We start from the raw sequence: 25538 nt of genomic DNA on the forward strand, positions 1-25538 counted from the left end.
TGACAACCACTTTTCACAGCTGTTTGTTTTCAGCTCCTGGAAAATAGATAGATTCAGAAATAGACAATATTCCACTGGAAAAAGAGCAGTTGACTTTAACAATTTCATAATCTAATGCAAGACTATTGACAGAGTAGAGTAAAACAATAAAAGAGATTGAAGAGACTTTTTAAAGTGTTGAAATATATACATTTTTGTATTTTCTTGAACAAGAGACAATGTTATTTCCTCTCGTGATGAAAGCACAGTCTCAAACTGCTCCAATGTGTCAACAGGAAAGAAAGTCACTGTGGGTGCAGAGAAGATAAAAGCCTCTACTGCCACACACTGTACACTCAACTTAATGTGCCATATTGAAGCTTATTGTGAAATAGTGACTCTGTATCACATGATATTTGTGATACAGTACCAGCCTAAATTCAGTATTCAGAAGATCAGTATTCTGATAAGTACCTATGATTCTGATGTCAACCCATTAGATAAACTAGAACCATGTCAAACAAATAACATCGGGTATCAGGTACCCTGTGCTGTGAAATGTGTTTCACTGTCATCCTGCACCGAGGGGTGACGTCTTTTTAATTGATTTCTGTCAATGAAAAAAAATGAACAACAGCTCTTCTTGTTCAACAGAGTATATTTCTGAGGAAAGTTATCTCGTTTAGATCAGCAGAGATCAGCGACCCTGCGAATTGCCTTTGTGTTTAAAAAATCAAAACAGAAATTTAGTCCAAGGGAAGTTTGGATAGTTAATTTTTATGAGATTTGGTGCAAATTTGATGAAAGAGATATTTTATATAAGACCTGAAGTAAGCTGTCGCTTGTGACTGTTGTGTCGGTGGTATTTTTTTTCCTTTCTTGTTCCTCAATGCATTTGCTATCTACGTAATATTTCCTTACCCTTACTAATGTGTAGACATTGGCAGCTGTGTCCGTCTGTCAACTTTTTTTACTAAAGTTAAGAGGTCATATCAAATTACCTTCACTTGGATGAAGAAGAAGTAATCTTCAATTCCTGGAAACAAAATGAAATGAAATAAAATCTGTATGGTTTTAGGGGTTGCTTTAGCTCTGTGATGGGTGTTCATCTAACCTCAGTGATACCACATAGTGTATCTTTTTTGAGTCTCAGAAGCACAAATACATGACATGTATTTCATTGCCGGTGAATCAATTGTAAGGCACATGAAGTGAAAGCGGATTGTTTTTATCTGCTATGCTGGCACAATACTTACATTTATTAATTACCTAGTCCTTCAACTGCTTACAGATCACCCATCTGTCAAGAGGGTTGTTCTCCATGTTGTCACAAAGGACTTCGGTGGGCAACAATCAGAACTGATGATGAAGCATTGTACTGGTCTTTTTGAGCTAGTGGCAATATCACTTTCATTTCAGGCCCCATCATAACAGTGGGTCGGGGATCAGTAAATTTAAGTTGACACTTGTACACGAGTGGCTGCTGGCTGAGTGTAGAACCCAGAACCTTGGTTTCATTGAGAGTTTTAATCTGTTCTGGCACCCCTACCACGATCCCCCTGCCTCTGGCCAAAACCTCACCCTCACGCCCACATGGTAACTCCAGTTAGAATCACTGATAGATCCACCAAACCATTTCCTACACTGAATGATCTGTTCAATTATAAAACCCTAAATCATTTAATCAGTGTAAAATGCTGCTCCTGGGTTGATAATAGATTAATAATGCTTGCTCTGTGAAAAACAAGGCTCACATAATTAAATTAATTGTTTCTAAGAAAAACTTAGCTTTATCGTTCCTGATTGAGAACGAGCAACAGAACATGGAATTTATCCATTTAAATGAACCGTACCGCATGAATTGCTTTTGCATTTGAACTCCACTCCGCAGTGGAGGTCTCGCGGTGGACTGGAAAAATCAGTGCTCTCGCCAGTTTGTGAACACAAAAAATCCTGCACTTCTTTTGAACCAAAATGGATAAAATCGGTATCCTATTTTAAATAAACCTTATTTAGATCCTGCTGTATATCAAAACTATAGATTGATGTCAAAACTTCATTCCTGTCCAAAAAAAAAATCACCTCACTGCTGCACTAGAGAAACATCCACAGGGTTCAGTTCTGGGGCCCCTGTTTTTCTGTCTGTATTTATGGGTATATAATTATTTGGACCTCAGCTGGGGAAGAAGGTTGATTTAATGGACCTTTTGCAATTTTAGTTGATGAGCCCGGGTGTACATCAACAGTACATATATCACACTAAAGATTCAAAACCAGCCTAAAATTTAATTTGTTGTAGACTAAAATTTGGAAACAGCTCCAAAAAACATATATTTTCCTACCGTACTGCCCACTCCACTTCTGTCACATATTAATGACTAATAGATCATTAAAAGATATTAGAAAAAGTTGCATTTAAGACCTTAATTTGGTGTAGTTTCAGATATTGTTTATGAAGGGATGTCATTATCATAATGAAAGGTTGGCCAAAAAGTATTTGGGGATAGTGCAACATTCTCCCACATACAGTAGTGTTGTCTAAAGTTTCCCAGAATCCCCTTCTCTGTTTCAACCTAAACTGTGGCTCTTGTTCACAAACTCGGTGCTTGTAGAAGGGAGCTGGGGAGAATTCTGTTACACCTGTGACGCCAGTTTTCTCAGTTGTTCAGCTGTTAGTCAGGTTCACTACGCAGTGACACAGGGTTGATCCTCACATTTTAACATTGTTCAAAAATTGCTGCTCTCGTGTTCGTCAGTAGGCATATGTGAACAGCAACTTATGTGGTTTGCTTGGCCTGTTGTTTGCAGACACACCCTGAATGTGCTTCCTCTCTCTTCCCTTTGTGTGTGTGAGTGTGTGTGTTTACGAGTAGTTCAGAGAAGGTCAGGCTGTGCAGGGCAAGTTGCAGCAACAGTGGTCTTTTTTAAATTTTGTTTCTTTATGTTTTCTGTTACTCTTCGACACACACACTCACACACATGCTCTGTCACTTTCATCACCTAATGAGGTGTGAGTGGAGCATTAAACTATCAGAACTGAGGACACAGCTGAAGCTCTAGTGTTTTTTTACTGTACGTTGCTGCACTGTCCTCTTGTAGCCATTGAAAATAGATGCCACTGATCTAGTGGATTATTTTAAACCTGGGTGGAGCTCATGATTGTGGTTTCTCAAATGTGTGTGTGTGTGTGTGTGTGTGTGTGTGTGTGAAAGAGGAAAAAAAACTGATTGCTAGGCACGCAGTTTTGCTCAGTGTGAAGTGAACCGCTCATGCCGATCAGCTGGGTTATCTCGGTATAATGGCTAAATGCGTATGTGTATGTTGATGACAACGGTTTGACTGGTCCTGTGGTTTAACACCTTCAAAAGAAATGTGATGTTCTTTAGGTTCCCACGATCCTCTGCCAGGCCTTTCTTCATGTCCCTGTGAATATCAGCAACTGCCACTATCAGGATTACGGCCGACTTTTGTCTCTGTTTCATATGTATGCCTTATCACTTGTATTTTACAACAGTTTTCCAGTCAACGAATGTTCAGGGGTGGCTGTGTTTTTTCAGTAAACTGAACAGCTGTTGGTCTGTTGATCAAACAAAACAAGACATTTTAGCTAATTAGGATGTCTATCTATCACTATTCTCTGGATATATTCAAGGGATCAATATAATAATGTGACAACTCATGTGGGACTTTACCAGCCAGAATGTTGAAAATAAGATAAAAGCCATGCAAAATATTTTCTTTCACTTCTCTAAAACCTGAGACTCCTCGTAAATTAACTTGTAATTTTACTCTTATTACCCTGAGTTAATAAACTCTCTTAATGAGATACATTATCAACTTATACATTATTTATTGCATGTTTCTTCTTGGCTCTGATTTCAAAGAACTTATCAATGAATTCTAAAAAAGAAATTACATTTTTAATTATATTTTCACACACACACACACACACATACACATCTAATCTCACCATGAATGTGAATGTATATGGTCTCTGAATATGACCATGGTCTGTGTAGTTGGTGAACTGGTAGACCAACGGTTGGTAATGTGGGCAGAAACGCAACCAAGTGATTTTGCAGGAAACCATTGATGGTTCCGTGGGTTATGAGAGCATCACTTTTGGTTGTGGTCCTTTGGGTGTTTTCTTCTGCTGTGTGTTTTTTCCTTACACCAGCTGTTTGTGATGCCTTTTAAAAGATCGGTATAAACGGTCATGTGGAGGTGAAACTTTTGTGGCTTTCGAAAGCTTGAAGGTTACTTTGAGGTGACAGCGACGGTGAAGCAGGGTATGGGCAGAACTATGAGAAGCAGAGCATTTAGTTTCCATGTGTTTTAATCGAGAACAGATCAGATCCTCCCCAAGTTCACTGAAGGCAGCAAGTCATGGTGTTTCTCAGCTATCAGTGAACACATGCGCTCCCTTCACACTACGACCTTTTAGTTCCGAAATGCTGCTTTCACCGTTTTCAGTTTGAATACTCCATTAACAATGATGCTTTCACCCACATTCACTTCCTGAGTGGGACCTTCACAGTGGAGGCAAATCATTGACACTTAGTGTCAGCAACGGTTCCATCCATATAAACTGTAAATAATAATGTACGTAGTCACCAGGTTCGTAAAGTGAAGGCAATGCGTAAGTGCCAAAAACCTGTATTCTTTCGAATGACCAGCAGAGGGCGACTCCACTGGTTGCATAAGGAGGTCTGTTTCTGTAGATGAGAAAATGAGCCTACTTGTAACATAAAGGAGGAAGTGACTGTTTTTACCTGGACAGGCGTAAAGGGGCGGGGAAGGGAGATTATTAATCAGGCAACAAACTGACCAAAGGAAACATGGGGGAGGACAGAGACACAGAGTAGGATAAAGGAGATCATACGCAGTCCATCTAGCTTTGGGACAAACAAAGAGCTAAAGCAAAGAAACCAGACGTAGTCATAGTAAACAGAACTTTGATCACCCACTAAAACACGGCTACAGAGGGAGCTTGTTGGTCTTCGGAGTGGGTTTGATCTGGTTTATTTCAGGTGACCATGGTGGAAGTAAGAAAGCTAAGTGAGTCATCAAAACCCTCCTATCACCCTTCTTGGACCTGCCCCTCACAAACATATCTGCATACTACCATACCCATCCTCTCCACTGAATGTAACCAATGCCCCTAAACGTCCCACAGCAACATACTTTCATGTCTGAAATCTTAAACCTTTAAAACGTCTTCATCAACACAAAGCAAATTATTTCTGTGCGTGTGTATATCCTTACCTTCGATGCTTTTGCAATTCAAAGTTCAGTCTTGTTTTTACTCTCCAGTCATTTGAGAGATTATTGTCACATGATAAGGTCACTTCAGGGCTGTTAGCAGGTAACGCTGCAAGTCTTATGTTGGAATGGTGAAAAGGACAGAGATCCTTAACGATGATCTGAGAAGTGTCTTCTCTGTGATGACGTTTAATTTTGTATCTTTTATGTCTGCAGGTAAGAGCACACCAGTGAGCATGTCTGGCACCGCTGACCCTTCTAAACCATGTGACCCCTTCCAGCCATTTGGCAGCGACCCCGTCGATCCGTTTCAGAGTAAAAAAGGCCTGGGAGACCCGTTCAGCGGCAAAGACCCCTTTGCCCCGACCGCAACAAGTAAAGCCCCTAAACACTCTACCTCTGGTTGTGCAGACTTCATTGCTGTAAGTTGAGATGGGTGATACTGTTTGACTTCCACAGCTCCGCACAGACACCAGCACAGTCACTAGATCTGAGTCATAATGATTGACTACCTCAGACTGATGGGTGCTGACGAGGCAGAGCTCAAGTGTCACCAACATGAATGTATCTTAGTCTAAAGACAAGGTATTGCACCAACATGTTTTTGGGTTGTAATCTTGAAATACCAAAATTAAAGGATCTATTTATTATAATTTGTTCCTGGTTGACAAATACAACATTTAGGCCCATAACTCGCTAGTTTGTGCATTGAAATCCAGCGACAGTGTGGCCAGAGTGCTCATTAATTCCATGTTGAATGTAAAGGCCAGTTATTAAAATATCATATTCAGATTACAGCTGCAACTCACTGGGATATTAATTTTTTATTAAACTTGAGAATATTTTCTAGATTAATAATGTAGTCTATAAATGTCCATCAGGCTGTCCCAGAGCTCATGGTGACATATTTATGTTTGAACCAAAGCTCTTTGTCGCCACAATTGATTTCCATCAGTTAGATTCCAGGAGGTCGTATATGAGATCAGTTTAAATAAAAATATGAATTTAACTACAGAAACTGTCTTCAGGGCATGTAATCCCTCTCTTAGTCCTGATCTGTTGCTCAGGCTGTTAGTCTCATGGCGTGTCGTGCTGTCTCCAGGTCAGTACCAATAAAAAAACTACACCAAACTCACATCGACATTTTTACAACCGTGTCATTGATTTGATGGCTATGGTTTGTTAAATAATGTTTATAATGTCATAAGTATTAAATCAGTTCTTTAATGAGCGTTGTTTAGTTTGCCGCTGACACTATTGTGAACGTGTTCAGTGTTTTTGTATGTACTGTAAATGGAGTCATGTTGTTTAATCTCATTTTTATAGCATCCAATAATAACAAATTACAAAATCCAAACTAATGAGAAAAATTTCTTCAATGAACATCAGTATGATAAGTTGTGCCTAAATGACAGAAGCCAAAATGTATTTGGCGTGTTGTCTGACCTTAAACATTTGGTCCATGTCCCATCTGGTGAACATGTGTGATGATGATTTCAGCTTGACTTTTTTAGAGCTGTCAGGTCATCCATCTTTATTCACCGTCTCTGGTTAAGACCGGTTGGAAATGGGCTCATTGTGATTGGCTGATGATTAAAGCGGTGCACTAACAGCAGCACCTTTTGTCCTTAATGTCAAGTCATTTGATGACATTATGATTTTACTATACATTTACAGAATTCTCTTGTTCAAATTTATGATTTCAAATTGTGATAAGAGTGCAAGACAGTATTATTTTGAATACTTCACCACATTTATCCATATCAGAAAAAACATTATTTTAATACAATATGCGCGGTTATATTGACTTTAACATCATCACCCAGTGCAGTAAGCTGTATCTTACTTACACAACACCAGAAGTCAATAAGTGGCCTGTCTGTGTACAGTTGGAAATAGAACAGAATACAGGGAACTCAAAATAACAATCTAAATAGTTCACTAGGCAAGACAGCACAACACTAAGGCAGCCTGTTCACCCTCTTCAGCTTCTTTATGCTTTTCTCCATGACAATACATTTCTCTGTCTGTTGATAGAGAAATGTATTAAATCAATTGCTCAACAGTTTAGAAAGATGGCATAGATTTGGGGTTGGAGGGATGGGGGGGTTTCTTCAACCACTCACACTAAACACTTGACAACACACTCCTGTGTGAAGTGTGAAGTCGATTGGTTGTCGACTAAATGGAAGGACAGACAGACGTAGGCTGTCAGAAGCAGAAGAGCTTAGCTTTCATTTGTGTTGCAGCAGAAATGGGTTGGAGGTTTGAGGGGAGTCATGTGAGTGACTCACTGTGCTCACTGATGGAGTCAGAGGGCCCATAGCCAGGAACGCTTCACAGGGGTCCAGCTGGATCCATAAATCAGCAAATAGTCCCAGCAATTTAAAGCACAAATTGTCACTATAATTTAGTTTTGTCTCCAGATGAAACAATTGAGATACAATGTGTCCATCGCTGTTGGTGCTGTAGGTCTGTGTTGGTACTTTGAAAAGAGCCTTTATGCAAAGCTAAGCTATCCATGTCCTGCAGGATTAACAATGACAGATACTATCTGAAGAGCAGCCTAAAGGAGCAAACAGAGGTGGACTGGACCTCGATGCAACATTTCAGAAACTGCAGTTAGGTGTTGTAGCTGTATTCAGGCTGCAGGGCTGCATTCATTTCTCGTGCAGGAAAGGGTGTCAGCCCTCTTTGTGGTTGCTGTGCTTGTTTTCACAGGAAGAATATCGTTAGTTTGTCTGAGTTTCTGTGGACTCTGACTGAGGCTCAGGGCTAATGTGAATTGTCACTTGTCACTTTACATTAGTCCGGCAGATAATAACTTTATAGGTCAATAATCTGATTGACAGTCCGATCTAACGCAGGACACAAGAGTATCACATCTCAACTCGCAGCTCTTAAGTCTGTCGCCCACGTCTGTGTGTGTGTGTGTGTGTGTGTGTGTGTGTGTGTGTGTGTGTGTGTGTGTGTGTGTGTGTGTGTGTGTGTGTGTGTGTGTGTGTGTGTGTGTGTGTGTGTGTGTGTGTGTGTGTGTGTGTGTGTGTGTGTGTGTGTGTGTTTGTGTGTGTGTGTGTTCTATCATGTGACTGTACAGCAGTACCACTCTGACACTTGTTCACCACATGCTCTCATGGGAGTTCCGATACTAACTGACTGCTTTACTGGGTAGAAACAAAATCAATATTCCTGAAAATTCATTGACTTCGTCAGAACATATGTAATAATCCCTTTCATTCAATTCATGTAGAATCTCTTCAGGGTAGAGTATTATTGGCTGGAACAACAGGGCCTGTTAAACATTTATTGTAAGCAGGAAGACTGGTTCTTGCACATTTACTATTTTTATTATAGGATACATTTCATAAATCATACTCTTATTCGTTCTCCCAAAAAAGTAAAGGAGCTTTCAGACAGTAAGTGGTTGTTAAGTAAAGTACAGAGGTTGAGGTTGTGGCAGCAGCAGAGCGAGAGCGTCTGCTGATGGTTAAACTTCTTCATCTTGGCACGTTGCTACGTGACGTTGACAACCACAGGGAGTACAGCAAGTTAAATGATTTCCCTGGTCCCCATGTTAACACAGCTCCTCGCCACTAGAGAAGCGACAGGTCAGGGAAGAGGAACAGAACTAAAACAACATGGTCTTCAGTCGGAGGCATTAATCTCATTTCTGATACTAGTAAGCAAAACTTGCTGCATTAGTTGATGTTAACTAACCACTCCCTTGTGTGAAGGCTGGTGGACAGCAGCACTATGTGTTGTTAACTGGGAGCCATGGCTGCTGTCACTGATTCAGATAGAATGCTGATGTTGCTGCGGTAACCACTCGTTGTCTGCAAGCACGAAACCTCTCATCCAAAACAGACTTATCCTATAAAATGCTTTAATTCAACCAAATTATAAGAAATTTGTCAGAATAATAATGCATACGATTCCTAATATTGAGTTTTGATAGTTCCATACATCCAATTCACTACTCCATCAGCACCACTTAACAGTCAATTACAATCCCAATGTATGTTCCATATCTTTACATATCTAACTCGCAGTCATGTTGTAAGTCCTTACACATACAGCAGCTAAAGACAGTGAAATTCTGCAGGAATCCCTTGTTTGTGTGTGTGTGTGTGTTTGCGCTGTGTTGTGTGTGTGTGTGTGTGTGTGTGTGTGCGTGTGCGTGCTGTGCGTGTGTGTCTGTGTGAGTGTGTGCTGTGCTGTGCTGTGCTGTGCTGTGATTTCTATAACACTGAGTTCCTAACGTCTCTGTTCTGTAACCCACCTCTGACAGGACCTGACAAAGTGAAGGTAAGAGATTTAAATACACAATGAAATTCACATTCAGACTTGGCAACATTGTCTCCACATGACTTAATTTCAGATGTACAATATGTTTAAACATGTTTTCGTTGATCTTACATCACGTGTTGCTGAAAAAGCAAATCGGTCACATTGAGGAGCAAAATTATGAGTAACTGAATTTTTACATCAATAGAAGGAAACATGTTGCCTTGTGTTTGAGGAATGTTTCTCTCTTTTGTTAGAAAGCACTTTAATGTCACTACTATTAATTAGAGCAATGGTACTTTATCGGATGTGTTTATATATTAATATAAATATTAAGGCATATACCAATATGTCTGAAAGGCTCATATCAGCCGATAAATCGTACAAGCTCTATATTTTATGTCAAAATATATTATGAATACATTTATTTATGTTTTAATATTGTGTCCTGAGTGCTACATTTACAGGGGTTCTGTTGTTCAAACTGTTAAATGGTGACATTGTTTTTAAAAGATCTCAGTATATTTGACATTTCTGTACAGCGACGTCTGATTTCTTATTGGTCAATATACACTTCCTGGCCATGTATATTATATAACACAATACAATGTAGTAGAACAGCTCCGTCACACATTCCTACTCAAGGAGGCTTCTAGTGGACTGTGCTCCAGATACATCCTCATCACGTAGGTTAGGCTGAAATGTGTTTCTAATATCCAACATGTACAGTATACACTATACACTATACAGTATATATGTGAAGTGATGTCTGCCTACAGTTGACATCAGCCTGGCTCTAATAAAAAATAGTCACTAGTCATAAAATCCATCCTCTGTGCTGCTGTGGAGGATTTGTTCTCCTCATATAGCAGGTGAGATTTTATTAATATTTGATGAAGTCAGATCAAATATGTTTAAATCTTTAGATGGATGAAGCCAGCAGTGATGTCTCTGTTTTCTCTTCTCTTCTCTCTCTCTCTCTCTCTCTCTGTCTGTAGTTTGGGAATGAGGCCCAGCAGCTGGAGTGGGCGAAGAGGGAGAGTGAGCGAGCCGAGCGGGAGCGCGTGAAGAGGCTGCGGCAGCAGGAGCAGGAGGACCTGGAGCTGGCCATCGCCCTGAGCAAGGCCGAGATGTCCAACGCATGAGCCGCCGCCGCCTGCGCAGACAAACAGGACTGACATCTACATGACTGACACCTGCACCTCCACTACTTACATTCCCCCACACTCAGTGACCCAAGGGATGAGAGGAACGATGCAGACAGAACTTCTGGGCCACTGACCCTACACTGATAACACGAGACTAAACTGGGGGCCTGAGAAGTCATCACTGTAAAACTGCTGCTGGCATGAAGAGACCGAGGAGTGACGGAGGAGGAAACAGAGGAATGCACTGTTAACGCACTAGAGTGGCTGGAAGGTAAAGTGATGGATCCACTCACTGGACTGATCCGACGAGCATCACCTCGACAGTTTGCTTTTCAGCCTGTTGTATTTTTTTTCTCCACTTCCAACGGAGCTAACACGCTAACAAACCTGCTGCGTCCACTGTGACGATCAAACTGCCGAGGAGTTACTTCATGATGTGCAGGCGTGGTTATGTCACTGACATTGATATAGACTGTCAGTTATTAGTCAGCGGTGGGTTGTTTTTTTGCTTGTAGGAAATGCTACAGTGTGACACGTTTCATGAGTATATGTGAATACAGAGGCATATTGAGAAGAGTGGGTTTTGATTTTCACGCCTCAGGACGACCCTTTTTCTTTTCTGTTCACTTGGCTCTCCGTGTGTTTCCCCCGAGGAAACATCGTCGGTGATCCAGACTCGGATGTGTTGACCCCTTCTGCCTGGCTAACCGTTTCCCTCCACTACGTTTCTCATCTGTCTCTTGGAGAGACGAAGCATATTACGTTTTCTTTTTTAATGTGACGTGACAACAGGTCAGTGGGGGTCCACAGTGTCTGTTTCTCTCTTTCAGGATTGACTTTGACAGCATTTGTAACCGACATAAGAGGGATGATTCTGGGAGGAAAGAAAAAGAGCTGATATATATATATATATATATATATATATATGTATTACACTGATTCCCTCTGTTGTGACTGGTACCTGGCAGGTGAAACGAGTTTCAGATGAGAGAGACAAAGGGAGCCGACTAAACTGATCCCACTGCTGCGATGTCATACCACATCCGACTAACGGAAGCTTTCATAAGGGAACTATTTTTTCTACATTTGACCTGGTTTTATTATAGAGGGCAAGGATTTTAACAGTTCTCATTTCATATTACTATGTTGTTTTAAAAGAACACCACACGTCATATAGCTGTTTTGTGACATTTTTTGTGATTATTATTATTATTATTAAGTCACTCCAGTGCTGTACAGACCAGCAAGAAGGTGTTTGGAAATTGAGTTCCATTAGGTTTGAAACTGTGAATGTGTGAAACAGTCTGTGATACGTCATAGTTTGACTTGTCCCTGTACTTGAAGCGGTGACTGATGTTTGAGTAAGACCCTGAACTCAACTCTTTCTGTTACAATCAGAGCCACTGTGTTTTAGTTTCATGTTTTGTTTTATGTGTGTGGATGACATATGTGCGGTCCCTTCCCGCTGCGAGCACATGCTCTGCTGAATGTTAATGTGAGGGATGAGGTTTTGAACCACTGAGTCATAACTCGGTCGTGATGGGTACAAAGCAGTCTGACATAACTATAGTGATACCACTACAGCAAGAGCACCGCACTACAGGATACCGTGCTGGAATTCTCCGGATTGGAACCTGAACATTTCACTGAATTAGTCACGGGAAGAAATTCAGAAAATTCGAACTCCTCTGAACAACTTGAAAGGCAGAAAAGGAACAACATTTTTAAATAATGACGCAGGATTTCTTCACCGGCTGGAGTTTGCTCAGCTCAAGTTATGTTTGTGTGTGTTCACCAATCAGCCATGACATTCTGACCACCTGCTTAATATTTTGTAGCTCCCCTGAGCCGTCGAGGCACAGACTCTACAACACCTCTGAAGGTGATGCTGACGTTAGTCCTGTAAGTTGGGGAGAATTTTGTGGGGCAAGTCGTGCAATTTGACAGGTTCCATTGTTACTCCCTTCATCTGTCAGTGGTCATAATGTTATGGCTGAGCTGTGTGTGTGTGTGTGTGTGTGTGTGTGTGTGTGTGTGTGTGTGTGTGTGTGTGTGTGTGTGTGTGTGTGTGTGTGTGTGTGTGTGTGTGTGTGTGTGTGTGTGTGTGTGTGTGTGTGTGTGTGTGTGTGTGTGTGTGTGTGTGTGTGAGAGAGAGAGACAGACAGTAGCACTGAGTACACTGCTGCTGATGAGATTTCTGTCCGTCAGGATGAGATCCTGTCTCCTGATTTTAATTTGCTGACAATTAATCCTGTTTTTTGTTCCGACCAAGCTGGTTCTTTGTATTCTGCCTTGGATGTTTGCCCCGTTACAAGGGGTAGTTTTTATTTTCAGCGTTTGTCCTATAACAAATGTTACCGAGACCCTTTTTACCAAAATGTGTATTCCTTAATATATGATGGTCCTGGATCAGGCCAAGCTCCCCTTACAATGCTCACAAGCGGAATCTTTGGTGTCATTTAAGTATAAACTAAATACTTGTATAATTTGATGAAGTGCAACTACTAAGACAGTATGTAACTGTGGGTCACAGCGACCTCTGAAGGCTCCGCCCCGGGTGGTACGAGTGCGTCACCAAGGCGATGAAGCTGAGGCTACTGACGACTGAAACACTGAACGACGTTTTCTGTTGATATTCTACACGTGTGAAAACGACCCGTTTGCTGGAAACAATGCTATAAATGTGAATTCACCCAAAACAGACTGAAATGCTGGTGAAGTACAAGTCCCCGACTGCCAGTCAGTCTCGTTGCTTCGCGTTTACATATCATGAATATTTACTTTGCTGTAGCTGCGACAGTGTGTTCTCCCTCCATGTACGTCTGAGTCATGAACACATTCTGCCCTTTTTAAAGGTTTCCCATGTTCCGTCTGTGATCTACACATACACGGTGTCATTGTGTGTTTTCATCTCTCGCTGAAACAAATGGTGCTTTTAGTTGTTCAAAGACACAGTCATTGTCTTCGCTGTAGTGTTACATTACTGGCCAGTGATTTTCAGTTAACTGCAGTGACAGCAGCTTCTTCACAACAACGCCATGTGCAGACTAACGTTCAGAACGCTCAGGTGTCCATGTATGATTATTATCAGTCCTGTGTGTTCGTCAGCTTCATGGCTCGGCTGCAATTAGAGAGAAAACCCTTGAAGACGCTCGTAAACACATGGATCGTTTTTGTTCGTAGATGCATCGACAGTTCCAGATGTGTTGTTGTCACACTGTCAAATCTCCCCGAGCCAGAATGACTTCACATCAGCCAGGCGTGACTGTCGATGCCTTAGTCCAACTTCCCAGGACATGAATGTTCCCGATGCTCACTGACAAACGAGGGCAGGATGTCATTTGGTGATGGTTCCTGTGATGTAGTGCAGACATTCAAACGATGAAAATGAGCCAAAGTTCTGAAATGATAAATGTTTGTACAATGTCCATTTGGCTGAAACTGGAAGCATTTGATCAAAGCAAGTTAAAATATGATGAACCCGATGCCAACTCTTTTTACTGGACAGTTTTTGACTCGTGGGTCAGATCCCAAATGTTGTCAAAGCCCCAGGTTGACCCCTGACCCTCCATGTGTTGCTGTCCTCTGACCTCTGACCTCAGCCTGTTTGCTGTGTGCTGCTTAGACTGGAGAGTTCTATCATTCATACTATATTTGTCATTTGATACCTCCATTGTGCAATAGATGATGTTTATTTTTATTGTTGTTTTGTGTAACCAGTTTTTCATATGTAGCATGTTTTTTTTAATGTTTATTTATGCAACTCCCACCCCCCACTGCTCTGCTGTTCATCCCTCCAGCTGCACAATCTTCCAAACTATTAACACAATGTTCATTTCTCAGCATTTTTGACTTAGCAAAACAATGTTACATTTATAAAGTCACATATGATGTAGATCATGATGTAGATCATATGTAGATATAAAAAGATTAACACAGAGCTGGTGAACTGATGTTGGGGGGAAGTGTGATTTCATAATTCATTCACTTTACTTTCTGCTCTCTTTGATTTGTATTTCCTCTGCCTTCCTTTCGCTGTCCTCCCTCACACGGAGGTGAAATATTCTGAGCTGTCTTTATTAAGATGCATACAAAGTGTATACAGTCTGTAGAGTATCATATCATGTCTATTTGTCCCATTAAAAAAAGTGAAGACGAAGAAGAAAAAGTAAACTTGATAAGGAACTGTTTGGGAGGCCGCCTACAGTCACAATAATAGCTGCGAGAAGAGAAGCTGGCTGATGTTGAACAGTGATCCTCTCTACCTGCTCTGTACTGTTTAATAGAATAAACATTTCAGTTTAATGATGATGGACCTCTGCTTGGTTTGTTACAGGGGGAAGTAGAGCTCAGGTCTGTGGTCTTGAGCTTTCCACAAAGTTATGGGAATGTCCAAACAGATTAATAAAGAATGAAGGGGAGGCCACAGACCCTGAGGTATCCTGAGGTCAAGCTCCAAGTGCCCGTCAAACTGATGATGTTAAGTGGGCTGTCATTAAAGCAGGGTGGGGCTGATGGCTGATCAGGACACGCAGACTTGACTGTCTACAGGTGTGACCTGTACAGGTCTTGAACAAACTAATTTCAATTATTGAAGAAAGTGAAAGCTGAATATGCTAGACGTAAACACAAAATAAAATGTTTCAAGCATTTTAATTTTGATCCTTCTGGCGTACAGCTCAGAAAATAAAAACATTCATACACTTAAGTACACTTAAGAAAATTTCTGCCAGTTCATTTCAAGTTTAAGTACATTCAATTCTTACTGTATAATACCGTGTATCTGTCTGGTTCAGTACAAACACATCTCTGAAAAGGCCTGACTGCTCACAAAGTTCTGTATGGAAGCATATCCATGGAAAGTTGACAGGAAGTGAAAAGTGTGGTAAGAAAAAGTTGCACAAGCAGCAGGGACGGCTGCAGCCTTGAGAAGACTGGGAGAGCTTCACAAGGCTGCCGACTGAGGCTGGAGTCATCGCCCACAGACGTCTTCAGGAAACGGACTACAAGTGTCACACCCATGACCAGAGACAACGTCAGAAGTGTCTTACCTGGGCTGAGGAAGAAGGGGAAGGAAAGGTGGAGAGGCACAGAATTCAAGTTACTTGTCCAGTCCGATGGGAAGTTTCTGCTGTCTGTGATGATTTGACGTGTCATGTTTCCGAAACAAGCTTCATGCAGATTTCCTTTTCCAGCAGGACTTACCACCTGCCCTCAGTGCCAAAACTATATACCACTAACTGTTTTTTTGACCATGATATTACTGTGCACGATTGGCTAGTCAACTCACCTGACTGGAACCCCAAAGAGAATCTATGGTGTAATGTCAAGAGGAGGATGAGAAACCCCCCGACACAACAATACAGACGAGCTGAAGGTTGCAATCAACGAAATTAAAACAAGAAAAGGCTTCAGATATTCCCCTTTGCGTGTAATGAATCTAGAGTTCATGCAAGTTTCACTTTTTGAATCATATCATTGAACAAAATAACTTTTCCATGATATTCTTATTCTTTGAGCTGCACCTGTACATGTCAGTACCCTGCCTGTTACCCGTCATGACCGAGGTGGCAGCCCGAGTCACGTGGTCCCGGATCTCAGCAGGTCAACAACACGAGACCAGAGTTGGTCTTTAAACGGACAACTATCATCCCGGTGTTACCAGTGGTAATGACTCCATCCCTCCCAGACGGGCACAATGTGCAGTGAATTAAGTTCAGCGGCATTTCAAGGATACAGCTGTGTAGTGTGAAATGAATGCTGTGCAAACACAGCAGCCATTGCGGGACATATTACCTGAAACCCAAGCGATCTGCTATGTTAGCGACTGCTAACCGTCTCCGTATGGAATAACAGGAAATGCCTGCTAGGTTTGTGTTTACCCAGTGGTAATGGAGAGGAGGAAATGAAAAGCCTATTGGCTTTTAACTGGGAATGTGGGTCAGAGAGAACTGGAGGGTAAACATGGGTTCGCCCACTAAGTGGTTCAGTATCTCCGACCAGTGGGCTTTTACTTTGGGCCTCGTCAGCACACGCTGCACTTCCCATGCTCCCGTCTTCTCTGCTTGGAAACAGGAGGTAACAGTCAGATAGTCCTCGTTGCCTCGGGAACAGGAACAGACACACACGGATGAAGATAACGTCAGCTGTGTTTGGGATGCCTGTCGGTATCGCCAGCTTTCCAGTTCTGAAAAAAACAAGCTCACATTCCAGATACCAGTGGTACTTAGTTCCTGTTCCCAATAAACAGGACTAGTTTCATTTGACAACTGGAGGCCACTTTAAGTAGGGAACTGCTTCCAGCTTGTCAACGTCAGGATTTGCCGCTTTCGTCAAATTGCTTCGGTCTCTGAGGTGATGTCCTCCAAAACAGTATGGAGGAATTTTAGGGAGTTGAACATTGACGAAATTGACTTTAGGCCAAAAACATTGATGGAAGTGATTTTGTATTTCTCGTAACAGGATGATATTCCTGGATTTGGAGGGGGCTATGCCAGCGGTTGAGTTCTGAGACGTGTTTACAAGTCATTGGTGATTTCCAGAGAAATGTCTTAAAAGAACTCAAAACTCGGAGAAGAGACTTTGACTCCTGACCTCCTGACCTTCCGTATCAGCAGTGTCCCAGAAGCTTTTGGTAAAACCTCAATTTAAATTTCACCTAGGATATGGAAACACACACATATATATAGAATTCCTGTTTATCCTACAATTGCATATTTGGGGAAAACTACGTTTCTGACCTCCTGACCTCTGTTTGAAATCCTGTACACAAGGACACGGGACGGGGAACATGTGAGGGATGTTGAGTTGTTGAGTCACAGAGCTGTGAGCATTGGCTGCGTCCATTTCAACCTCCGCTCTGCTTTTTCTGCAAAGTCTACGAGAATTTGCTCTGGCTGTGAAAACAGATCGTTTGCCCAGATACCAGATCTGCTTGAGATATGAGACACGTGCAAATCTGACTTCAAAAGATGTTTTAATTTCGTGTGTTTGCAGAAAAATGGAGTGAGCAGATTGGAGCGGCCCACTGTTTATGTAACGTGAGTGTGCATCCAGGTTTCCTCACAGGCGGTGTTGGCTGTGTCCAATCAACCTCGGCTTCTCATTTAATCTGCTGCTGAAACTCTAAACTGACCTGTAACAGGCACACACACACACACACACACACACACACACACACACACTGTGTCCATAGGGACAAATCATTTATGCATGTCCTTGCTCCTCACCCTAAAACCAGCTACCTGCTCAACCCTAACCTGAATGTCACCTCCATTGACATCTCCCTAACCCCGTTCCAAAGGGTCCAGACACGAGTGGGTGAGGTCAAAGTTCCCACAGGGACATAAAAAGAAGCTCACAGACACACGCCTCATATTTCCTGGCTGTCAGTCCGTCCCCACTCCTCTGACGCTGTCGTCCCTCAACAGAGAAACTCAGCGGATCTTCAGCTCAGTCAACGTACCGGTGAAGTTCAGCTGTTGCTGGACGAGGGCTCCTCCTGTCTCACTCCGTCTCGGGCACGTCGGACTGAGCTGATGTGAGTTTCACACTTGAGACTTGGAACTTGCCTCTGGCTGCACAAAGGTGCACAGAGTCCCCTCTAACAGGAAGCAGATCCACTAATCAGCCTGTTTCTAATGGCCGGCTGCACATTGCACAGTGTGAAGGTGTCTGTGTGCATCCCAACAACCTGTAACACACCAGTGTTTGTTCAGCCACTCAAACATCACGCCCACACTTTCAGCTGGTTACTAAAGAACAGATCTATTCTGTGTTACATGACAAAAAAGAAGAAAAAAATACTTCCATTTGATCACTCCCATTAGGATCTTTGTTATTATAACAGCGAAACCAGTATTTTTTTTGTTTTGCTCTGACAGCAGCCTCCTATAACCCCCCCCCCATCCTCTCCTCTGTTGCCTGTGTTCCCTCTCCCTTCCTTTCACTCCTTCCCGACCCTCCTCCCAGATTGAAAATAAACACTGAGAACTGTAACAAGTGACATGTCCTCTCATCTCCAGTTCAGGGACTGGATTCCAGCAGGAGTGTCCCGCTGTCCCCAGTAGATGGCATCCTATTCCCATACATACGATTCCCACTTTGCGCCCTGTGCTGGGCTCCTGTGGCTCTGGGACTCAATCCAGAGAAGGGTCTTTTCCCCCAGATGATATGGCTGTTTCTCAAACAGCTGAAGAAGTTCAATGCTTCACTGAATTTCACCTGTAAAAATTTTGGTCAGCGTTATCTCAATTTGTATAGCTGAATCAGCAGCGATGAGACAGTGTCACTGAGCTGTTTCAGCCTCCACTCACAGAATAACAGAGATGTCATCTCAACATGTATCAGTTTCCTCCACACACACCTTCATCTGTGAGCGTGACGTGTTGGAGCCGGGGAAGAGGTCTTCCGAGATGAGTCGTTGCACATTTAGAGCCTCTCGCTGAGGGACAACATCAGCGTCGGGTCCTGAGGCAGGAGCGAAGATATTTTGAAAAACATCCCTGCTCGCAAGGAAGCATGCTTCAGTGTAGGAGTGCGACACACACAAGGTTTACAGATGTGAAGTGCATGAGCTGTGTTTGTGTGTGTGTGTTCGGTTCATGTGCAATCAGGGAACCAGATAAAAGCCTGTTCGTGGATGTCAGTGAGCTGCACTGACCTGGAACACTGATGCAGCAGTCCAGGGTCCCGGGTCCCGGGTCCAGGGTCCCGGGTCCCGGGTCCAGGGTCCAGGGTCCAGGGTCCAGGGTTCCGGGTCCAGGGTCCAGGGTCCAGGGTCCAGGGTCCAGGGTCCCGGGTCCCAGGTCCAGGGTCCAGGGTCCCGGGTCCAGGGTCCAGGGTCCAGGGTCCAGGGTCCCGGGTCCCTGGTCCAGGGTCCCGGGTCCCTGGTCCAGGGTCCATGGTCCAGGGTCCAGGGTCCAGGGTCCAGGGTCCCGGGTCCAGCGTCCCGGGTCCAGGGTCCAGGGTCCAGGGTCCGCTACAGTCTCGGGTCTCCACAGTGAACTGAGGTTATTTCCTCTGTCACCATGTGATGAAGGTATCTGTTTCAAAAATCTTAACCAATTTCTGTTTGTTTATCTTGATTCTTATTTTTTGGAACATCCAACAGGAAGGTGTCGTGCGACAGCGTCCCTGTAAGACACGGTCTGTATCACAGAGATGTGTCTGACGAGCAGGGCCGTTGTCATGGTTCATCATCCATCAGGGAGTTTAGGGATTTCATGACAGACACATTACACATGTAGCAGTTTTTTTTAAGGCTGATTATCTTTTCTTAGCTGAAATATCAAATGATTTTTACAGCTTTAGGGAAAGTGAATAAATAACAATCTTGTTTTATCAGTGGGTGGGCTTGTGCTGAAGGACATTTTGATCTCCATATCAAGTTCTTTCACTTCACCTCTGTGGTATTGAAGTGGAGGCAGACAAACAGATGCCTCAGAACCTGGACAGACAAAACGTAAAAGCTTTAAAGTCAGGAGGGAAAACCAACAATGTCACAGCATTGCCAATGCTGTAGGTAACAGCTTGTTCCAGGGCTGCGCTGATTCAAAACATTCAGCCTGATGATATCTGGTGTCTTCGTCTTTTTTCTTAGGGCTGGCGAGGGCATCCTGTCAGATGACGGTGACATGGAGTACTGCAGCAGTAAGTGTCAAACAGCAGCCCTGTTCATCAGTCAACACAAATAAATGACTTGGTGTATTCATATTCATATGATGCTTGGAAAGGGTCATTTCAGATTACTAGGGACTTGGATTTCTGCCAGTTATCATAGAATAGTTGTGGAGATGGAGATTTGTGTAATGATTTAGGTTTTCTCTTGTGGTTTAGTCGTGTTTCTGGTGCCACCACAGTATGTCACCATGAGTTTTGGCCACAACTATAGAAATAAGACTAAGATTGTAAACTGGAACAGTGAAACAGCTCTTGGCCTGGCACATGGTCCCACTCTTTACCCCTCAGAGCCTTGAAGACCTCCATATGCTTCATTTGTCCACGTCTAAAGGCAGAAAGTCTTTCTTCCTGTCCCGAACATCCGCACCGTACAGTGAGGGGGAAAGCCTGCTAGAAGAGGGTGAGCCGCAGTGTGGCTGCACAAACTGGGACATCATGGTCTCTCGTCGAACGAGTTGCACTCGGTGTTCATGGGAGAAGACAAAGCGTTTGTGTGAAGGATAAATCACTGCCTCTGAATGTTGCTGTCCAAGCTCCAAAAACCACCTCTGGACACAGGGATCAGACATGGGTAGAAGAGGCATATGAAGGTGTTCACCCCTCTGACGGTGCACAGGTTCATCTGAGCTCCATTCAGAAGTGATGGGGAACTCTTTGTCAAACTCGTTCTACTGTATTTCCATGTGGAATAAGACATTGCCGAGCAGACGGACTGTGTGCTGAACCTCATCTCTTGGACTGTGACTGGTCAAATAAAAATGAGATACAAATCCTCTCCACCTGCATGCCGGCGTTGTCTTTTCCCCCATCCATCTCCCGCAGGAGTCCTGAAAACACTCGTCCTTCGAGAAGACTTACTCGTGAACTTTTCTTCATCTCTGCGGGTCTTTTTCAGTTTATTTGGGACAGGGTTTCTCTTCCTTTTCACCCCCTCCTCCCTCCCACTCATTGTGGTTCGCCCCTGTGCCCTTGACGCAGACTCCGTCTATATCGAGCCTCTGTAATTATGTCAGTGTAATGTTTGTATTTATAGGCAGCTGCCACCGCGCTCTGGCAGCCACTCTGTCCCAGCTGGGAAGCATCAGTCGGATTCAGCCGGCAGGGCAGCCGGGGCTCTGGCCCGGGTCACACCAGCATCACCTGCCGCTCAACATACCGAGCACTATCTTCACGTCCAAAACAGAATTACTCTACCCGTCTTTGTGCATCATTTAATACACACGCTCCCCCTTGACATGTTGGTGTGTCTTTTATTTTTTTCAAATTCTTTTTTTCTGACTTAGCTCTAATCTTTGCCCCGTTACCCTGCGGGCATGCAACAATGATTCATATTAAGGAACAGATTCAGGGAAGAATGCCTTTCGCTTGGTCTGGACACAACCTATGAATATGTCAGCTGGCAGGATGTTGAGAGAAGACAGGTTTGTTTTAATTCAGCCAACTTTTTTGGGGGCTGTTGTTTTTAACTCATAACCCCTAATTACAGCAGGTCAACCAGTCTTATGTTCCCCTGTCAGATTCTTTCAGTTTTAGTCTTTTAAACTGAAAGTAAAACTCTTCAATGTTTGCGAAGAAAACAAAGATTTGAAAGAACATCATTGTGAGCACTGTGTCTTCTTTGTGGTTCATCATCTTGCCACACTTCAGATTTGTCCACACTACTGTTTCAGGTGCTCACGTGTGTGTGTGTGTGTGTGTGTGTGTGTGTGTGTGTGTGTGTGTATTAACTTCAAACCAGGTCTTATATATGATGACTAACTCTCTCTCCAGTTCTTCTTGACAATCACACCCAGGACTCAGGCATCATGTTGTTCATTTAGTTTAATATGTACATTAAAATAAACTATTTACATTATATAAAAAGTTCTATGTACAAGGCAGTACATTTCTTCAAGACACAAACAAACAAGTCTTATTACCAAAGACGTGTGTAGCCCTTTGTCAATTAGGTGGCGTCAAGATGGCATGCACTTCCCACTGTCTTAGACCCTGACTTCAAACGGACGACGACAGACAAGACATTCAATTCAAGCCTTCGAGGAGGACAGAATGAAAGGCAGTTTTAGAACAAAACATTGTCTCAAAGCTTATTTCACGTGCACCTTTACACTTACAATAGAACACAGAATAAAACTTTGATAGTCTTTTAGCCAGTGAAGGATATGGCACTCGTAAAAATGTGTAATAATGTTTAATAGAAGGCACTAATTGTGAAATTACTAAAAAAGATGATTGCTCTTCAAAGGAATGTCTGCTTCCAGTTGCTTCGGTTGCATGTGCCGGACATGTTGAGTGGAATGTTCCTTTAGTTTGTCTATTCAAACTACCATCCATATAAAAATGTAGTACCAGCTACATAGTCCAAAAAATAAAGTCTGAACAGTATTCTTCTGTTTCTGTCATATCTGGCTAAATCTGCTCATTGTTTTGTGATGTGTCATGTCTCTCAAAAAGAACATTTAAATAGATGTTTCTTTATTACAAATATAGATTGAAGGCATTTCGTCTGGATGCTCCTTTTGTCCCAATGAAAAATCACCATAATATTCCTATAAATATACCTGTAGGCATTACAGTGTGGTCCACAGGCTGGGGGCCTCATTATACTGTATGGCTGTTCATCCTGCCACGGTGCCACTGCAGTTCATTCTCCTGTAGGAACTCGCGTCTATATGTTTGCATAGCTTTGTTCTATAGCTCATCGTTGGATTATTATAGTTCTTTTCGTGGGGTTAATGCATGGAAGTCCTGGTGCTTCGGGACATTCCTCACATGTGCCTCTTCATGTGGAGGGCGAGGTGATCGGACCGGGAGAACGCCCGTTCACACAGGTGACACTGGAACGGCCGGTGGCCGGTGTGCTTCCGGAAGTGACGTGTGAGCTCGTCGGAGCGAGCGAACTTCCAGCCGCAGCCCTCCCAGCTGCAGTGGTATGGTTTCTCTCCTGCAAACACACACACACAAGGACACACAACGGTGAGTGACGCTACATCGGACGCACTTGGAAGGATAGAACACATTGAAGAGGCGAAAGCGCGAACGTCATCGCCGCGCGACTCTCACCTGTGTGCGTCCTGAGGTGAGCCTTCAGGTGGGAGCTCTTGGTGTACGTTTTCCCACAGCCGGCGAAAGTGCAGGTGTGCGTCGCGGTGCGTTTCCTCGGCCAGGACCGACGGCCCCTCTTCGGCTTGGTGTCCATCATTTCCAACGGGGAGGACGGCGGGGTGAGCAGCACCCGCTGCCCGGCCGCCGCCGCTGGCTGCTGCTGCTGCTGCTGCTGCATGCCCATGGCCGCGTCCTTTCCGAACATGCCGGGGAACGCGTGATGGTGCGCGCCTGTGAACGGGAGCTGCATGCCGCTGTGCGGGTGAGGGAATCCCCCGGGCGCGCTGCAGTGGTGCGAGTGGAAGCCCTGCGGGAACGTCAGCGAGGTGGAGTTGCACATCTGGGGCTGGTGGCACTCGGAGCTCCTCAGGTCGTCCGGGCTGAGCGGGGGGGTCATGCTGCCGACCGCGGCCTGGGGGGAGTTGGCCAACCGCGGCTGCTGGTCGTAGGACATCATGCAGGACACGCTGCCCTCCTGCTTGATTTTGGTGCAGCTCTGGGGCACTAGACCCATGGCAGGGCCGTACGTGTCCATTGAGGCTGGCTCCACTTTAATGCTCGAAAGGTCGGGGAATAAATCCTGAGTGGCGTGGAAAGGCGTGGAGCTGATCAGGAATCTGCCCTGGAAGCTGGGGCTGTTCCCGGGTAGGAAGCTCGTATCCACGTCGGAGCGAAGGAGCTCCGCCATCAGACTGTTGTAGGGCGGAGGGGGGCAGTTCATGTCAGCCACAGAGGTGTAATTCGCCTGCGTCTGGGACATACCAGTGTGCTGCTGCTGCTGCTGGTGATACACGGACGCCCCGGCCTCCTGGAGCCGGTACGACTCAACCCCCGTCCCGGCGCTGGACGTCCCGTCCGAGCTCGTTGTGTTTGCGAGAATAAACTCGAGGTCCAAGAACTTATCCAGGTCCTCTTCGTCCTTTCTGCCCTGGTAGATGCTGTCCAAGTCAGGCGCAACGCTGCTCATGTTGCCCCTCCACCTCTGGAGCGACAATGAGAGGGCAGAATTCAGAGTTTAGTTTCAGAATATATCAAGATCTTTTCACAGATAACCCGTTAGAATAATTCACCTCAAAACAAGCACAAAGGTGCAGCGAGAGTGCGCTGAATATCACCAACAAAAGCAAAAATTCCCGAGTTTGAATAAGTTTTGAAGGAGCAGAAACAGCGCACATGTGCTCTGACATGTCAGATTGACAGAAGTGTGAGTATAATAACAGGGACACTTACATCTTCCCAGCATTTCTCCCTTTGGTTGGCGAATGTAGAGATGGAGGGTAAAATGGTCCCACTTAAGGCCATTTCCAAGCCTCGTTAAACACAAAAGTATAAAAAAAAATCCCTCTAAATGTCGAGAAGAAACTTTTTTTTTCTGTTTCCAGAGTCTCCAGAACAAGCTACAGGTCGCGTCGCTTCTCCTGTCGTCCGATGAACTGCAGCTCCTCGCTCGAGTTCTTATAAATATTGTTCTCCGCGCAGAGCAGACCAATGCAAAGGAAGGAAGCGCGTCCAGGATGGGGACGCCGCGCACCGACCCGGCCCCCTAAATTTAGCCTGGGTATAAAAGTGCGAGTTTCCCCTGCGAGTCGGTGACAGAGGAGAGTGCGGGAGTCAGAGAAGGACTGGTGCGGAGAGCTCCCTCTGCTCAGCTACTTAACCTCGCAGAGGAGGAAACCCGCCCCCTGTCAGAACCTGTCCAACAACACGAGAGAGAGAGAGAGGGAGAGAGAGAGAGAGAGAACGCCCATGGATCAGCGCCACAAAGACATAATAAGCACATTAACACGTTGTTGGGAAAAACAGCAACGGGCCTTTACACAAAAGAAGAAGAGAGAAGCTGCGCGTGCCATGCGTACAGTATTACGCATTTGGGCACGGTGCGCTTTTACGCATGCAAATCAGGCGGCATTCTTCCCACCAATTATCGCGTTCTAAAGCTGATTGTTTACTATGCAGTGGGTGTGTGTGTGTGTGTGTGTGTGTGTGTGTGTGTGTGTGACATCAACAAATAAAAAATGCCGTTCCTGAAATGTGAAACATCTGTGTCAGGTGGGGGAGTTTGGTCTCCGACCATCGCGG

General features: G+C 44.0%; 2 protein-coding genes across 9 annotated transcripts in view; one reads left to right on the forward strand and one right to left on the reverse strand.

The window, feature by feature from the left end:
* Positions 1-14982, forward strand: part of eps15l1a (epidermal growth factor receptor pathway substrate 15-like 1a) — a 40715-nt gene extending 25733 nt beyond the window's left edge. For 6 of the 8 annotated variants that reach the window (XM_035647542.2, XM_047336750.1, XM_035647541.2 and 3 more), the window contains 3 exons: positions 5458-5616; positions 9530-9546; positions 10524-14982. In XM_035647542.2, coding sequence (XP_035503435.1) covers positions 5458-5616; positions 9530-9546; positions 10524-10670 — 323 coding nt within the window. In that variant the 3' untranslated portion in view covers positions 10671-14982. Of the gene's footprint in view, positions 1-5457 lie in introns of all 8 variants that reach the window. The other 2 variants (XR_004795632.2, XM_035647546.2) reach the window with 2 other exon arrangements.
* Positions 14983-22157: 7175 nt separating this feature from the next.
* Positions 22158-25101, reverse strand: LOC118318488 (Krueppel-like factor 2). The gene is made up of 3 exons (XM_035648208.1): positions 24690-25101; positions 23418-24441; positions 22158-23298 (listed from the first exon to the last, which is right to left on the reverse strand). Exons 1-3 carry the CDS (start codon positions 24759-24761, stop codon positions 23123-23125), a joined length of 1272 nt encoding a protein of 423 aa, XP_035504101.1. The 5' UTR covers positions 24762-25101; the 3' UTR covers positions 22158-23122.
* Between the last annotated feature and the right edge of the window lie 437 nt (positions 25102-25538).

The sequence above is a fragment of the Scophthalmus maximus genome, chromosome 13 (assembly GCF_022379125.1).
Source record: "Scophthalmus maximus strain ysfricsl-2021 chromosome 13, ASM2237912v1, whole genome shotgun sequence".
Classification (NCBI taxonomy): Eukaryota; Metazoa; Chordata; class Actinopteri; order Pleuronectiformes; family Scophthalmidae; genus Scophthalmus; species Scophthalmus maximus.

Bases quoted from the DNA above. Each gene is read 5' to 3' on its own strand.
- LOC118318488 (XM_035648208.1), bottom strand. From the start codon at position 24,761: ATGGCCTTAAGTGGGACCATTTTACCCTCCATCTCTACATTCGCCAAC. The intron at 24,442-24,689 runs GTAAGTGTCCCT...TTGTCGCTCCAG, and splicing joins GGGAGAAATGCTGGGAAGAT to AGGTGGAGGGGCAACATGAG. The intron at 23,299-23,417 runs GTGAGAGTCGCG...GTGTGTTTGCAG, and splicing joins TCACCTCAGGACGCACACAG to GAGAGAAACCATACCACTGC.